Below are 18,438 nucleotides of genomic sequence, written 5' to 3' on the forward strand. Positions count from 1 at the left end.
ATAATGTTGATGAGTTCACCTCTCCCCGGTGCCATCAGTCACGTGTTTGGGTCCGTCTGAATGATGCTGGTTGACTCACCCAGTCAGTCTGCACTAAGCCAATTATGTGACCGGAAACTCATGTCCCGGTTTGCGTCCTGGTGGGTCAAACTGTCTGGATCAGAATTTCTGTTTATTTGTATGTGAGTGAGTGTTGATGACAGAGCAGAATAGGAACCTTTTGTTTCATCACAGAAAGTTGAGGGGGTGGGGGAGGGCTGGAGCTTGAGCCGTGGTGTAATCCCGTGGAGTGGAGAGAGGAAAACGTCCCCCAGCTTCAGTCCCCTCTGCGAGTTGACAGGGCCGGGTGAGACAGGGTGGACCTGCGTCCCTGGTGTCACAGAACAATCAGCCTGCCTGGTTGGCTGGCGCGCAGCATGAAGGGGGAGGACAGAGCGCACTGACAGACTCCTGGAGTTCACAGAGCGCTCACAGCGGTGGAGTATGACGGGCTGTGAGCTGAACTTGTGGTAGAATGGCACCGAATCTCACATGGATCTCTGAGGGATGGCAGCTTTTCACCACCACCACCACCACCACCACCCGGGCTTGGACCTGCGGCGGCTCTTCCACCGGCTCACCATCGCCTCCTCTCTGAGCATCCTCTGCTTCTCTCTGGTCTACCTCCTCACCGGATGTTGCGAGTCCGAACTGACTGAGAACTCTGAGATCAAGACCCCCACGCACGAATTCCTCGTGTCGTGGTCGGGATGGCTGCACGAGAGAAACGGAAGCAGCGCGACCACGCACGGTCTCCCCGCGGCTGGCGAGGGCGCGCTCGGCGGCCGGCTGGAAGCGAACAGCTCGGGGAAAGAGTGGACGGCCACCCGGCGGTTACCTCAGGCTCTCATCATAGGGGTCAAGAAGGGAGGGACCAGGGCTCTGCTGGAGTTTTTGCGGCTCCACCCGGACATCCGCGCCCTGGGGTCGGAGCCGCACTTCTTTGACCGGCATTACGCACGGGGACTGGCCTGGTACAGGTACGCACCAATTACGCAGCGAATGCGCCTCAACAAAGTCACTGAGTCTGCCGCTGAACGTTCAAAAAGTGTCGCTCTCTGTTAGCCATCCTCTTTGTCATCTAATTAATCCTTATTCAAAAGAAAATATTATTTTACTAATGATTAAATTAAATCTCTGCTGACACAAGATTCTTATTCACAGTTTCCCAAGTCTTTGCAAAAGTTTCTGAGTAAAATTCACCCTGAGGGGCACCCTCTCCTTATCATTTCAATTAGGATTTTGGCTTGAGTCCTGCTTCCAGTGTGAATGCTGGGCATTTGGAGGTTTTTATGTGACTGCAGCCAGTTAGAAGCCTCCAGTCTCAGTAGGAGAAATGAATCTCTTTGTGTTGTTTGCATACCCAGACATATCCACAGCTATTCCGCCGAGGTTTAGGTGACAGTCAAAGAGACTCTGCCATCTGGCTCTGCCAATCTGTGCATGCGTGCGCCTGCAGTGGCTGTGTGTGTGAGTGTGTATACAGTAGGGAGAGAGAGCGAGAGAGAGGCCTTGCAGGATGAGGCCTCACTGAACAGCAGAGTAATCATCTCTGGAGCCACAGACAGATGTTACTGTTGTCATGTGGCTCTGGTCTCAGCCTGTTCCATGAAAACTTGGAAATACTCTCAACGCGCGCACACACACACACACACACACACACACACACACACACACATGAGTGAGGCAGTCTGAAACAGAGCAAGTGGCTCATAGAGAAAGGAAAGGAATGATCCACAGCAGACTAGGAGCCAAAGGCTCTTTTCTGCTGTGTGCAAGAACCTATAGACTCACAAGCTGATCCAAATATGACAGATTAAGCCAGCATCCAAAGCTGCATCTAACCAGCTTACATTTTATTACTGGGGCTCTATGGTGGCATTGGCCCAGCTCTGGTTGGCAAGTGCGCAAGCAGTATTTTAACCTATGACAGAGACAGAGGATGAATTTCTGCCTCCTGCGTGATGCTGATATGTTAACACACCATCATGTTGGAGCTCAAGGATGTAAAGGATGTGGGGCGAAGCCTGTGTGTCCTGTCTGGTGTGTGAACGGCATGTGTGCAACACCAGGTGATGTGACTGTGACAACAGACTGCCACGTCTTCCCCGTCAGACCAGATGGGGCTCGCTGCATGTCGAGCCACTTGACATCGCTGTCAGCTCTGTCAATTGACCTCTGGCTCCAGGTCACTTTAAGCTGGGAGTTAATGATGTGTTCACACCACTTTATAACAAACAGCACACACCCAGAGCGCACACACACACACAAACACACCGACACTAGAAACGTCTTTGTTCTGTTTCCTTCACAGTAAAAGACAAATGAGTTCTCAAATGAAATTTAAAGAGCTTTTTGCATTGAAATAAATGTTCAAAGTTCAACCAGAAACTGCCGTTGCTGGTTGGCTCTAACGTTCTTTGATGGAGGATGTATTGGGAAGTTTTCTCAAAGTCGTCAGTCATTATCATCATGTGTGTTGAGTAAGGCAGGAAAGGAAAAGAGGTACCCTTCACATCCCTTCACACCAGGGGATGAACATAAGGGGCCCATGTCTTGACTCTGGAGACTGAACATGTCAGGTTACAACCATCTACAGAAATGTTGTGTTATTAAAAAACTGAACATTACCAATGTGTGATTTGTTACATGGGCTGTACCTCTGTCTGTTCGGGTGTTGACTGCAAGGTGGAACGGTTTCATTTTATAAAAATTAGGATGCGGATGCTTCAGCAGGAACAGATGATTGACTCATGTTTCTAGTGTGATCTTAACTGAAAAGTAACATGGAGCAACTGACCAGCTCCTGCAACGTGTTTTCTAACCCAAAACCAATCAAACCAACGATTTGATATGAGTATATCTTGAATCAAATAGATTTTTAGTTTATTGCTTTATAATAACTTTTTTTTCCACTCAGCTTTTTGAAAATTAACCAAATTCACAAGCAATAAACTGTGTAGGTTCCTCAGGAGAACACTAGAGTCTGGCTCTGTCAGTCAGTTTCATAGGCTCCCATGTTAAAATCATCAACTTGACTGCTGGGTACAAAAACCTTCCTCCTTCGTGACAGCGGGGGAACCTTCATGTAGAATGTAAATTTTTGTCAGAATTTTATTGTAACGTAAGCTCTGCATTTTATTAAGGAGAAAAGGTTTAGGTCATTTCTGGATCATCTGCGAAATAGGGGGCAGATTCAGGCGCTAGCAAGATTAATTGATGAAACAGCTCACTCTGACCCTCAAAAACCTGCAGGTGGTGTCATAGATCCAATACCCATCTTGATTTGCTTTATCTATGGTTTACACCCAGAAGTTTAGGTAGTGATGGTGTTCACTGCAGTTAAGCTGCCTGTGGTCACGTTCTCTTAGTGTAGATATTTAATTGTTAATACAGCTAAGAAAATAATAAAGCAGAATTATTCTCAAAGGCAATCGCTGTGTTTTCGTTTCACACAGTGGAGTTTAATTTTTCTGTGTTACAAGAAAGCAATGAGAGAGAACGAGATCTGCTGCATCTTCCTCAAAATCCCCAGTCGTCTCTCTGAAAGTAAAATAGCATTTAGTTTTACGAGGCCAATTGAGATCAAAGCCCCTGACAAAGATCCACTAATAGTGTTTGGAGCAGAGATCGGATCTGGAAGAGCACCGCGATGAGCCTGAGATGGGCTGGAAGTTTCCTCCTCTGTGCTGTCTGGGATCGATAGATCTATCTCCTCGGCCTGACCTTGGTTTGACTCCGGCATTAGAGCAGTTAGTGTTGGTCAGCTCAGCTTTTGTTACAATTAGCAGGAAGCTTTATCCTACATTGGCGTATCCCTCGTGCACACAGGAATCGTGTTGCACACAGTGTCTTCTCTCTCTGCAGCTCATGCCGAATCCATTAAAATTACTCAGCTGGAAATTCACATCACACCGATGGCTTCTTGTAGGGTTGATGGACGGCAGGTTGACGGTGAAATACACAGACAGATAAATTAGAGCATGAGGAGATAAGGCTAGAGGTTAAAGGGTGAAGTCAGTGTTACCACAACCTCACACACGTCAGCTGACCTCTGATCCAACCCGGACGACTGGGCTGCCATCAGAGCTGGGCATGTGCATGCTTATGTGTGCGCGTGCTGACTTCTTCGGGTTCCATCACAGTCTGGAGACTGCTGCGTCCTCTAGACAGAGAGGCTGGTTGTATTTTGTTCTTGAGGTGAAGCGAGATTTATCGATATATTATTGACTCTGAGTTACCAGAAGAGCTTTAACCTGAGAGGTTGCATCGTCAGCATTTTCTTCCCCTGTTCATTTCCAAGAATTGACATTTTTCAAAAGTACAAGATAACAAGACAAAAAAAAAAAAAAGATAGGGTCCTGAGCAAGCACTGTGTGTGTCTGGACCATGTTTGGTCAGCGTGTGAGATGAGGCACATCAGTCAAAATTGTTGTGGAGCTGGAAAACCTGCCGTCATCGGAAAGTAGCCAAAAACTGCAGAAAGAGGCGCTACACGCAGCTACTTGTCACGACATCATGGTTTTGTATCATTTTTTGGTCCAGTCGCAGACAGTTTCATTTATGGTCTTCCCAGACTCTGTCTGGGTAGCAAAAAAAACCCAAACTTTGTGGATCTTAAGAATATTTCTGAAAGACTTCATTTTAGGGGCTGAAAACTCTGGAGTCAAATGGAGGGAGCAGAAGACATCGAAGAAAGGATTAATTTAAATAAAAGGTGGTAGAGTTTGCAGAGTTCAAGACTGAATGGGCTTCGTTCAAGTTTTCCATTTATTTATTTCCTTCTCCAGTTTGCTGTCATCATAGTCCAGGTGGAAGTTTCTGAACTTTTTCTTTGTGTGTGGAAGATTTGATGAGGCACTCAGGTTTTGTTATTTCATTCAGAGGCGCGGCGCCTCTCAGCATAGGATGACAGGGAGGGAGGGCCGTCAGGACTCTGTTTCCTCAGTCATCTGCTGCCACAGCACAGACAAATTTGCAATTCATATTGAACTCGTTAAGGGGCGCTTTTAAATTCATACCCACACATTGGAGGCTTTGTCCTACCGTGACACAGCACATGGTGCTACTTGTGTTTTTGTGTCGGTACAATGAAAAATAATTGCCATGCAAATCACAGAATAATGGCTGCCAAAACATTGGATGTTCAGCAGGATTCAGTGGGCGGGTGCTATCCACAGTCCGATTTGCTGATCTGAAGCGGGGAAGATTTAGCAGATAGGAATTTTTTTTTCTGTCTATGAAACAACATGATGAAGAGTGAAGCAATTAAAGCTATAAGAAGATATTTGATTTGGCTGCTAGGTTGTGTTTGCTGTGTGTAGCTGGGGTTCAGGTGTGCTCAGTCTTGCCCCAGTCCTGTACTGGAAGTGATCACCATGAGGCCCAGATGGGTGGGGCGAGCTGGCCCTCATTAAGGCCCTCCCCTGGGGCTTAGAGACTAAAGGCAGGGGGGCATGTAGACCCTCTATGATGGATGTCTCCTGGAAGTGGACGGGGCACAGCCACAATTGTACGCTCAAATCTCATATTTGACTCACAAATAAACAGTCAGGTGTGTATAATGAATACACTCAATAATCTGCTCCGTGATTGGCCGTTTTATCCTACTCGGATCAAACATCACAGCACACCCTCCGATCCCCCCACTCTGCTGTACGTCTGATCAAGATTGCAGTTGCTTTACAGCTGTTAACACACTCACCTACACACACTCGTCACATGGCAGAACAAGCCACTAATGGGGCTCCGGAGGATCCTGGCTCCCCTGGCTCCACCTGTCTGTCCTGGAGGCCCAGAGCTGCTTTGCATCCTCAGTCTCTGCTTTCACATTCATACTTTCACCTTCATACCACACTCCCTGATCCCAACACGCACCGTCCCTGCTGTTTGCAGCTGCACTCCATCCACATCCACTTATGTTAGCCTAAGCCCCCACAGGATCAATAGCCAGCGGCCTTGTCTGGCCCGAGGTTATTCACCAGGGAGCTGCTGAAATATTGAGAATTGGACGACAAAAGAGAGGTCCCACAAAGGCAAACAGCGGCTTATTATAAGCTCTGGGATAATCCCTGTGTTCATCATTCTGGATGTTTGATCTCACACTCAAAAGTAAATGAGCAGTGTAAGGATGTTACTGAAACAGGAGGGGTTTTAACTGCCAATTAATTCAGCCATCTTTTCTTTAGGAGGGATTTCCTCTCTAACACATGGCGCCGCCAGTTGGTTCGTTTTTATCCAACTGTCAGCAGGTTTGTGTTACTTTGGTGTTCAGACAAAATGTGGGACTCCAAACCATGTGGGCCACGATGAGAGTTGTGTCAGCTTCCCATCAAACACACAGTCACTCAGGTTATACACACACAGCACAAAAATGTATGCAACTAAGAGCAGCCATCATTCCCCGCAGGCTGCGAATGGCGAATGGCAGCCAATCTTCACACACTTCAGCAGCTGTTGTACAATAAGACAATAAATAGCTCCATGACTCAGTTTTCCTCTTTTTATCCACTAAATTTGGACTAATTGGATAAAATAGGTAAAATTGTTATTATTTTTTTATATGCATGCCACTTATTAATAACCTGGATACCATAAGCAGGTTGAAGTTACATTAAAGCTAAAATCGGTCAAGCTGACATGATGCTAACAAGGCTATGCATACTCAGATCAGAAAGGAAAATTCTTTGAGTTAATTTCAACCAAAGACATAACCTCTATGAGCCATAATTCAATTCAGTGACATAGACACGGTATATACTAAGCAGAGAAAGATGAGCTATAAACAGGGAGCTAACACTAAGGTCAGCTCAGTCACGATAACCCAAGCTGTCAAGTCGAGCCTGTAAATAAAAACAGTTGTAGCCTTCATAATAACCATCACAGGTTTCTAAACTCAGAGGGAGCTGCTGCACTGTCACCATCTTGGCAGTCCCTGATTCCAGCTAACCCTGAATTAGCTGGATTAGCGTCTGTGTATTCCCATTAGCATCATGAGCAGGGGTGGAGCTTTGCTCGGAGATTAACCCACCTAATTCAACAGATAGAATATATAAATAAAATGATATTAAAACTTTGCTACCTCAATAAAAAGGATCAAAGAGGCCCATTCACAAGTCATATTATCTGTCACATTCAATTATATGTCAAATTCAAGTCATCTACAGTTGTCATGATAGAGGAAAGTGGCTGCATAGACCAAAACAGTTTTTGTATCAAGCTGTAAATGCGTTTCTTTTGGAGTTTTAACATGTGAAAATATGAGGACTGACCCACTGTAGGAACCAGACTCTAGTGGGCTATAACCTCACATTTGCACAATTTGAAAATGATTTTAGATTTTACATGATATGGAGCTGATTATCGTTTAATAATCTTTTGTACTGATACCTCCATTTAGATGCTAAGCAGGGCTGCCCCATTAATAAAAAAGAAACAATTGAAATGACAATGTGGCAACAACGAAACAGTTCGGGAAAAAAAAAAACAAAGGCACTTCAAACCTTTTTTTGATTCTTAAATTGAAATGTGTCACCAGATTGTTGTTCGTTGTGATTACCATAAGTGTTGCAGTGCCTCTAACAACATATTTGTACCTGAAATTGCACATTGCAATGACAGAGTAAACAAAGTACAATCGCAAATCACAACCACAAAATAATTTCAATGGGTTTGTACACAATGTGCCGCTCTAATACTGATGATGCTTTTTCTTCTACCGATTTTATTACATCCAACTTACAAATTGAAATTACAATATAGTACAAAAAATAAAAAGTCAAAACATGTTGCACGCTGATTGGCTTTAATTGACATTAATGAGATTTAATCATTTAGTTCTTAGGTACTGAACAACATGCCACCTTTTGAGCTTTGATGGTATCAATACATAAGAAGTAAAAGTTTTCATTCCTCAAAATCCAGTCAGATGACAGATGCCGTGAATGTATGTCACCAGTGCAGCAAACATTGTTTCATGACTCCATGGAGCAGAATTATTCTGATTGTGCTTTTTTGGTCTCATCTTTACTAACTGCTCTGAAGTCGCATGTGTCTTCAGGATCACAAAGTCTCCTTCCCCAAAGCCAGAATGAAGGCGTACTTGGTTGTCAGAAAAACCAACAGCTATTTTGTTTGTCAATTAGTGTGTCTGAGCAAAGTAGCATATATCTAAAGGGGCTCTTCTTTTGATGGGGCTCTTAGGGGCCACTAATTAGCTCTTTGTGCCGTGGTAATGGCACGAGGCTGTGGGCCAAGAGCAGATTGCTAATGGAGGCGCGTTTGTGTCCACTTCCATCATTCCTTCATCAGTCACCCACCCCCCTCATTTAAAACACTCCAGCAAATGCTCTAAGATGCACACACACCCCTACACACCTACACACGCAAACACACACACACAGCTGGATGAACACAGTCTTCCACAGATCCACAGACATCCTTTATGTCCAAAGTGTTTTGGTGTGTGTGGAGTCATTGTTAATGTGTATGTGTATGCAATTATGTGTGTGTGTGTGTGTGTGTGTGTGTGTGTGTGTCTGACAGCCCACTGAGAGAACAGAAGCATGACCGTATTGCTTGACTAATGAGTGAATAATGAGGCTATGTTTTTGTTTTGCTGTGTGTGCGTGTGTAACACACTGTGCAGCTGATCAGGATATTGGAGTTAAAAGGTAAATCTTCAGGCTCAGTTGTGGTGAGTGCTGCCAATTACATCACATGAAATCACTATGTGTGTGTGTATGTGTGTGTGTGTGTATTGAGGTCATGTTGCAGGCTCCTCTGAAACCTGAGCTGATACCGGAGAACCGTTGCAGCATCTTGTCCACACTGTGTCTCCTCCACTCTCTGTTTGTCCTTCTTTGATCAATGTTTCATTTCTAAAATCCTCAAAATCTTTCACATCACTAAAATAGGCGAATGGATGAATAACAAAGGCGCCTTGAAGACCTTTTTCTCATTGTGAGAGAGGAGTAAAAAACAAAAAACACCCAAAGGGTTACTGTTAAGTCTTTTCGAATGTCTTCTCTTCTAACAGGCATTTTAAGAGAATTATCCCTGCGCTCTGCCTTGGCGTCTTTCAGCTCTTTGTTCTGTTTTTCAGTGGTTCAGTCGCATTGGTCTGATCCAGACCAGAGGTTTTAGTGGTGAACATTCAGTTCCCTGAGCCCCTCACATTTTTTATGCTTTAAATAATAACATGGTAAAAATTAAGATCCTTTATTACCTTGAGAGTGAAATTCTAGATAAAAGCTTTGTGATTTAAGATTTTGGGGAGTAAAATCGGATAAATGAATATCAGCTGACACACTGTGTAGTATATTTATTTCTCAATCAATACAAACTGTGTATATCTTACGTTACAGTCACAGGTTGGAGAACTAAGGGTGAATATATTCCATCAGCCATTTCAGACCAGCATTGATTTCTTTTTGTAGCTGTAGAAAATCACTCAGGGCTGAACAGTTGTTTTATGTTTCTATTGGGAAACCTTGAACCTTAATCCTAAATTATGCGAATCCATTACTGTAAATGGGATCAATGAATCTCAAAAACACTTTTGAAAATCTGCAATATTAAAGTTTGTAATTGAATGAAAATCAATAGCATGTGGGAATGATGAGGACAATACAAGTATATCTGAAAAAAAAAAATAAATAATAAAATACAGCCTGTATTCAACAACATTAGGTTGAATTGTAGTTAAAGAGATACACTTGATTAATGCACTGGACCTTTAATGCCCATTTAAACAAACAGATACTGATTCAGAGCTGTGGCTCCCCTGCAGCTGAGGCTCTGTGTATGCAGTCAGTCAGTCAGGTGTGTTAGCATGTGTGTTGGCAGATGCACCCGAGTCCCCAGATGGTCCTGTGGGGCCTCTGGAGTCATTTTTCTCTAAATGAGTCCCATCTGCTGAGCTTCTGATGCAGAGGTAGAGGTGAACTGAGTGAGACTTATGTGTTTACGGAGCTCTGCTGTCACCTGTCTGCTGGTCAGGATCACTGGAGATCGACTGTGTGGACGCTCACTAATCACACTGTCAGAGTGTGGTGTCGTCATATACACTCACACAGTTTACAGAACTTTTTTTTTTTTTTTAAGTTTTCTTACTGAGAGTTATGTTGATGATGCTTTCATGTCTGATCATTCATTGATTAATGGACAATGGACTGACTTTTTAGCATAAACACTGAAGTCTGACGTCAAGAGCTAGCCAAGCTCAGCTTTACTTATTTGAAAGACTTAAACCGGGGCTAAACCGGGGATTAATTTTAATTAGTCATTAACATTCATTCGTTATTTACTGTGTTTCATTTTATGTCCTCGCGTAAGAGGTGTAACTTTTTCATGTTGACATTTTATTTTATTTAATAATAATTTTATTTAATTTTATTTAATATGCCACAACATTTAATAATGTTGTGGCATATTTGTGTGCTATGCACCCAAGATCCTGAAAAATCATGTCATTCCTTCTAATATCAGGCTTTGGAGTAATTATCTGTTGTCCTCATAGAGATGTTCGTTTTCCTGTTATTACACCTCCGGTCGACTTCTGTGTACCACATGTGTGGAGTACGTGGAAATGGGTGTTCCTGTAATAGGACAAAAAGTTGCTTCTGAAAAAAGGGTCCTTGTAAGCCATAAAAACCTGCGTCCGGGGGTGTTCGACACAAAGCTCCTCATTGTTACCGACGGCAGCATGGAAGACCTCTCTACAGCGTCCCCATCACTTCACCTCCTCCTCCTCACATCATCGGGACCACCTACCGGTCCATTAACACAATGTCACACTTTAAATTTATGTACAAACTATAAACACAGCAATAGTAAATTCAAGCTATCTTTTGGGGTTTATTTAAACACATTTAGGTGTAGGTTTACTTTTCCTATAAATTAAAACACGAATTTTGTACCCTTTTGGTACAAAATGAAACATATAGATTAACAGTCAAGTATCCCATTGCTTTATTCAACATATGAACATGTTCATTAAAGTTAGGCATTTGAAAGGGCGTGTACACAGTGTACTAACAGTAAGACACAAACTCTGTGTGTTATTCATCAAAACAATAAAATCTAATACTATGTCACTAAAACAAGAAGTTCAATATGTTTGTATAGAGGATATTTTCATTTGAATTGGGTGGAGGATTCAAATAACATGTCTTGTCTGCTCTGCTCTATGCTACACATTTCGATGCCTCCAAACTGGTTTTCATGTTGTCTATCCATCTGTCTGTTCGCGTGTGCTTGCTTTGTTGTTCTTTTTTTTTTTTTTTTTTTTTATTATTTGGCATAAACATTAAGTTTTAGTGGTGAAAGGTCAAATGTGAAGGACATGGTGACTTCACCATGAACACATTATTTCAGTACTCAGGGAAATTAGTACATTTGGACTCAAGGGTAAAGTAATAAATGGTGGGAAAAGGTCAAAGTTCAAGGTCACTGTGACCTCTCGTTCTTGTGATTGTAATAGCTAAGGGGAAATTCTGTTGGATAAAAAAACCCAAAATGAAGCAAAAATGAATTTATTTAATTTTATTTATGAAAGGGTTTAAAGAAAGAGAGAAAGAGAGAAAAGAGAGAAAGAGAGAAAAGAGAGAAAGAGAGAAAAAAGAGAAAGAGAGAACAGAGAGAGAGAAAATGATAGAATGGGGGTGGGTTTAGCCGGAGGAGTTGGGGTTAAAAGAAGTGAAGCCGAGAGACGGGAGGAAAGGAGTTGGTGGTGGTATTTGGGCGTCTCCTGATGGGTGTAACGGGGGAAGCTGGGTGTCAGCAGGAGTGGAGCTCAGAAGAGTACAGGAGAGATCGACGGTGGATATCAGAGACAGGATGTGTCCCATCAGCACGTGTGCCTGAGCAGGAGGCAGAAGACTCTGGATTCGTCCCCAAAGTTTGGCATTGGAGGTGCTTTGATTTTGAATCATGGGGCTGATGAGTTCAGCGAGGCGCAGCCAAACGTCTGGAAAGGTTGCTATGATGTATTTGGCCACCACCAAGATCTCCTTCAGACCCATGAAGATCTGCTCTGGAGGCAGGACTCCTGACTTGTGCAATTCAAGGAGCAGCAAGCCCACATTCCTCCGAATGGTACTGCTGCACTCGAGTGACAAGTCCGCTGCAAACCTGACAAAGATGTGGAGCAGAGAGGGATTGGTCTGCTCCGTCACACAGCGAATGGCTTCTTCCAAGTGGTTTGTTGTCATGTACTTATTAATGATATTCCCACAGATGGTCTCCATGTCGTCCTCTGTCAGTGAGGGCGAGCCAGTGAGGACGGGCTGTTGGTTCTTGTCCTGAGTCAGCTGTGGCTTTTCTTCTATTGTGCTTCTGAGCTGTGTGGTGGAGTCTGAAGCTGAATCCTCAGTCTGAGACTGTGAACCAGCTGGTTCTGGGGCTGTTACAGGATCAGCTGGTTCTGGCTCTGAACCTGAGGCCTGGCTGTTAGTGTCCTTTGTGTTCACACAGGTCACTCTACTTCCAGGCATCCAGTTTCTTTGTCTCAGGTTTGCTGTTTCCTCAAGCATTAGACAAACTCTAGATGACGTCTTCCCTTCCTTTCTGATGTTCTCCAATCTGTGAAAGAGAAGGTCCATGTCCCGCTTGGCAATGGCCACCTCCAGATCTCTGCCGATTGTATTCAAGAGCTCACAGAGACACTCCAGAGACTCCTGGTGCTGAAGATCTAACAGTCTCTTTATGCAGCTGCTCATGCCAGTTGTGCTCAAGAGTTTAGATTTAAAGAGCTCCCCGATGAATCTGATGTTGCTGACTGAGCTGCAGGAAGCCTTGCTGTCCTCGTCCTTGGTGGTTTCCAGCTCCTTCTTGGTGTCTCTGCTGTGGTTTCGTTCAAACTCTGCCTGGCAGTGTCTGATCAGCAGAGTTCTGAAGGTGACAGAGACTTTTGGATCAGCTGCAGCTGGGACTTGTTTACAGCTGAGAGAGTTGCACAAGTTGGCACAGAGAACAGAGGAGTTTGGTGCCAACATGGCGCGTTCATAGACGATGCTGATCATGGCCTTTAGCATCTCCTCTGTCTCCAGCTTCAGCTGCTTCAGCTGTGTTACTGACTTCTGAAAGGTTTCAGGAGTCAGACTGTCCATGATGTTTTGGACACAGCTGATGGGATCTACAGGCTTCACCTCCAGCTTCTTCCCACCTTCCTCAGAGGGAGCTTTGTCTTTACACTTCCTCTGTTCAGGCACCACCTTCATCCTGTTGTTTGTGGGACGTCTGGGTGCTTCTTCACTGTGTGCTGCTGAAACAGCAGCCACCTTCTGCTTGTGGCCTGTTGTCGGCTTCCTCTGGGTGGATGAATTTTCAGAAGAAATGTTGCCTCCTGTTGGTTTTTTGTGGAAGGCAGGCCCAGTTGTAGTCACTTGTGTCTTTCTGTTTCTAACATTGGCTGAGTCCTTTGGCCTAGTGGAGACTAGTGGTTCCGCAAAGGTAACACGCTTCTTCTCAGTGAGATTCTTTTGAATGTTTTTAGTTTCCCTCTGTGTTTGAGGAACTGGCTTGTTGTTGAACTTCTGGTTCTTGTCCTGAGTCAGCTGTGGCTTTTCCTCTATTGTGGTTTTGAGCGTTGAGGCAGAGTCTGAAGCTGAATCCTCAGTCTGAGACTGTGAACCAGCTGGTTCTGGGGCTGTTACAGGATCAGCTGGTTCTGGCTCTGAACCTGAGGCCTGGCTGTTAGTGTCTTTTGTGTTCACACAGGTCACTCTACTTCCAGGCATCCAGTTTCTTTGTCTCAGGTTTGCTGTTTCCTCAAGCATGAGACAAACTCTAGATGACGTCTTCCCTTCCTTTCTGATGTTCTCCAATCTGTGAAAGAGAAGGTCCATGTCCCGCTTGGCAATGGCCACCTCCAGATCTCTGCCGATTGTCTTCAAGAGCTCACAGAGACACTCCAGAGACTGCTGGTGCTGAAGATCTAACAGTCTCTTTATGCAGCTGCTCATGCCAGTTGTGCTCAAGAGGTTAGTTTTAAAGAGCTCCCCGATGAATCTGATGTTGCTGACTGAGCTGCAGGAAGCCTTGCTGTCCTCGTCCTTGGTGGTTTCCAGCTCCTTCTTGGTGTCTCTGCTGTGGTTTCGTTCAAACTCTGCCTGGCAGTGTCTGATCAGCAGAGTTCTGAAGGTGACAGAGACTTTTGGATCAGCTGCAGCTGGGACTTGTTTACAGCTGAGAGAGTTGCACAAGTTGGCGCAGAGAACAGAGGAGTTTGGTGCCAACATGGCGCGTTCATAGACGATGCTGATCATGGCCTTTAGCATCTCCTCTGTCTCCAGCTTCAGCTGCTTCAGCTGTGTTACTGACTTCTGAAAGGTTTCAGGAGTCAGACTGTCCATGATGTTTTGGACACAGCTGATGGGATCTACAGGCTTCACCTCCAGCTTCTTCCCACCTTCCTCAGAGGGAGCTTTGTCTTTACACTTCCTCTGTTCAGGCACCACCTTCATCCTGTTGTTTGTGGGACGTCTGGGTGCTTCTTCACTGTGTGCTGCTGAAACAGCAGCCACCTTCTGCTTGTGGCCTGTTGTCGGCCTCCTCTGGGTGGATGAATTAACGTTGGCTGAGTCTTTTGTCATACTGAAGACTAGTGGTTCTGCAAAAGTAACACGCTTTGCTTCTTTTGAGTGTTTTTAGTTTCCCCTGGTGTCTGAGGAACTGGCTTGTTGTTGAGCTTCTAGCTTGTTTTTGAGCTTCTGGCTCCTTGTTGAGCTTCTGGCTTGTTGTTGAGCTTCTGACTTGTTGTTGTGCTTCTGGCTTGTTGTTGAGCTTCTGGCTTTTCTCCTCTGGTTTTCCTGTCACGGTGTTTCTTTAAATTGGTTCAGTGTGTGCTGAGTAATGTAAGTTGTGTCCAAGTTGGGGTTCAGTAGCCTATATACACTAAGTATGTACCACCAGGTTGATGATGTCACTGAGATCAAAGGCATTCAGTTCCATCATAGCTTTTCCTCAGAATCTGTGATGTCACAGAGGTTACAGAACTCTGATGTCACTGAGATGACATGAGATCTCATTTGTTCCATTGCTTTTTTTTTTTTTTATTTTACGAATAGTCACTCAATTGGAAAAAAAAAAAATCTTGAGTAAATGTATTGATAATACAAAATTCTACATTACATACATTATATCATCATACAATATTTCATAATTACCCACCCTCGCTCAGCGTGTGCAGGATAAGCAGTAAAAGATGAATGAACAAATGAATGGCTGACTCTAAATGAAGCAGAATATCTACAGTTAAATCCTCTCCATTTGACAGAATACTGCTCCAATATAATATTTTTGGTCTTTGTTTTATATCAATTTCTTTAAACTTCACTTAGTCATTTAGCTTCTTCAGTGGAGCCTAAATAACATTAATACACTTCCTGAAAGGAAGTTTGGTTGTTGTTTTGTTTCTCAACATTAATTTGGATTATTGTGGAAGCGGAAGAGTCACACTTATATTAATAATAAATGTCGTGCAGAAACACAATCGTTTCATCATGTCATTATTCACTGTTGGCATTTTCATAGCAATGCGTTTATGAACATTTTCCTTTCCCTCCACTTCCAGAAGTATGATGCCTAAAGCCCTGGACGGCCAGATTGTTATGGAAAAGACGCCTCGCTACTTCGTTACCGTGGAAACACCAGAACGAGTCCACTCTATGTCGCAGGATGTGAAGCTGATTGTGGTTGTCCGTGACCCCGTGACCCGAGCTATATCAGACTACACACAGATCATCTCAAAGACTCCCAACATCCCTCCCTTTGAGAGCCTTGTCTTTAAGAACCACACCACAGGTATGTTAGGGTTCGATACATTTTAATAAAATGATGATCATTTTACGCACAGATGTGTCAATCCTTTGTCCTCCACCTGAACAGAAAGATTGAGCGTGAAAGAGTTTCATCATCATGAGATTGCAAGCTTTTGGTAGAAGTTTGGAAATGTTAAAGTACATAAACTGAGTGTGAGGAAATAAAACACTTTTCAGGCAGCTTGTGTGTATTTACCAAGACTCAACCAATCAATAAATTGGTTTGACTGCAATGAATTCAATACTTTGAAACTGGTGGGAAACTGGGAGAGTCAATCTGAAGAAGGAAATATGCAAACAGTTGCTACAGCAGGGCACACTGGGTACACTGCAAACAGGAGCTGATATGACACAACAAATGCTGGATGAGTAAAAGGTGCTTTGGTGTTAGAGCACAGATAATATGTATCCATATGATAATGCTCTGAGACGGCAGGGACAATAGTAATATAGTTTTGATTACAGAGGCTGGTATCTGTGTTTTTGTGTGTGTAGGTCAGATCGACTCTCTGTGGAGCCCCCTGTGGATCGGCCTGTATGCCCAGCACCTGGAGCGTTGGCTGGCCTGGTTCCCCAGGACTCAGATCCACCTGGTCAGTGGGGAGAGGCTCATCTCTGACCCGGCGGGGGAACTGGGTAAAGTCCAGGACTTTCTGGGCCTCCAGAGGATCGTCACAGACAAGCACTTCTACTTCAACAAAACGAAAGGCTTCCCCTGCCTGAAGAAGCCAGAGGGCAGCAGTAAACCTCACTGCCTGGGGAAGACAAAGGGGAGGACGCATGCCACCATTGACCCGGAGGTGATGCAGAGACTGAGGGACTTCTACAAACCTCATAACCAGCGCTTCTATCAGATGGTGGGACAGGACTTTGGATGGCAGTGACACAGCTTTGGGTGGAAACTCCCATCTGACTGAAACAGACGCAAGGCAAAAGGTCCAGACCAACAATCTGTTCCTGACCAGCAGAACCACATCTCAGAGGCTTGATGATAAAAACCAAGTGTCAATACTTCATCTCTACCAATCAGTTCTCTTGTTCATTGTCATTTTCTATATCATAGATGTTGAGTCAAAGATTTGATTGCACTAACAGTTGTAGGTGTATAAGAGGGGTGTTCTCTCTTCGGGTGGTCAAATAGACCATCCGTCTGCAAGTTGGTCTTACGATTGTGTTTGCTATAGGTTACTGCTGTATGAAGTCCAGGGGTGAAATGCACAGTGTAACTTTTAGTGTCTCTGGTCTGCAATTTGATCCTGTAGTTGGTAGGTCATAATGACACAAAGAACCCACACGGATGATGCTTTTTCACGTCCTTTCCATGGCTGTTCTTTTTCTACCCCTGTGTTTTCCACTCTCTTTGGTTAATAATTTAAGGGCAATCAGTACGTGCATCATTAGTATCAAGGATGTTCCTGAAAAAGGGGGAGGACAGCGGAGTGAGTCTCTTATGTGGTGGTGAGAAGCGGAGGGGTCAGAGAGAATCTTTATGTGAGCTCAGATTTGACTGAGTGGTTTTGTATTCCTGAATAATGAATGTGGATAAATGGATGTAGGGGAACTGGTGTGGATGTTTCCCTTCCAGCTTGTTCGTACACGCTGAAGTAGAGGGACCACAGGTTGAACCAAAACCAGATCAAGTCCGGGGCCATTTCTCTGGACATGATGTACGACGCTTTCATGCTGCACTGTGTAACTGTGACTGTCTGCTTACAGGGTTGTTTGTTTTCATTTTGCATGTATTTGCACTAGTTTGAAAGCATAAAAAAATAAAAGTATTTTCAAGCATAGAAGTTTCTCATTGTTCTTTTACTCTTTGTTGAAATGCATCTTTTTTTGGGGGGGTTGATCTTTTGATTTTTTGAAAGAGCTCTGAGCTTCAGGGCAACTGCTTTGCAAACGAATTCCTTACCTTCAGATGAGATGCAAACAGTCCTTGTGATAGTTTCAAAGTTGTGTGTTTCATTGCTCAGTGATCTTTGTGTTGTTGTTGGGCTGAGGGAGGAAAGACATCAGTAACAGTGGAGAAAGTGCTCCCCCTACTGGACAATAAATGGAACCTTCAGAAAACTGAAAAAACACGTTTTTTTTTTCTCATTTACCTTTAAATTAAATATTTGCTAGAAACTTTTATTCATATCAATAATATATCACATTTCAAATAACCCACAAAAATCTATTATCTAAAAGTCACCACACAAAAACTCTGACACACAGAAAGACAACACTCCATGCTTCAGTGTTCAGTGCAGGGAATTGAACCTGAACCAGAGTCAGTCTAAAGGTTGTGTGCAACACATTTCATTTGGAAGTACAAATACACGTTTTCCAATGCACACAAAAGTATCATACATCGCAACTTTTCTCTCGGTCCATACTCCACTGAGCTCCCATTTTAACACACAGTTTGGCAGTTTGCAATGAGGGCGACGTGTTTCCTCTGAAGCATTCATGAGTCTGAGAAACGTGCCGCTTGATTAGGAACATGCTGCTGTAAGTGAAGGCACTGAGCACAACCTGCAGGCGGCGTCCACCCACGTAACCAGCATCAAGGAGCAGCTCCGTGCTCCCACAGTCA

The 18,438-nt window shown here is 43.9% G+C and overlaps 1 protein-coding gene across 1 annotated transcript; it reads left to right on the forward strand.

Annotated features, from left to right (window-relative positions):
• The first annotated feature begins 546 nt into the window (after positions 1-546).
• hs3st3l (heparan sulfate (glucosamine) 3-O-sulfotransferase 3-like) lies at positions 547-16,744 on the forward strand. The gene is made up of 3 exons (XM_029528405.1): positions 547-1,019; positions 15,614-15,843; positions 16,356-16,744. Exons 1-3 carry the CDS (start codon positions 547-549, stop codon positions 16,742-16,744), a joined length of 1,092 nt encoding a protein of 363 aa, XP_029384265.1.
• The last annotated feature ends 1,694 nt before the right edge of the window (positions 16,745-18,438 follow it).

Source organism: Echeneis naucrates, chromosome 19 (assembly GCF_900963305.1).
Source record: "Echeneis naucrates chromosome 19, fEcheNa1.1, whole genome shotgun sequence".
NCBI lineage: Eukaryota > Metazoa > Chordata > Actinopteri > Carangiformes > Echeneidae > Echeneis > Echeneis naucrates.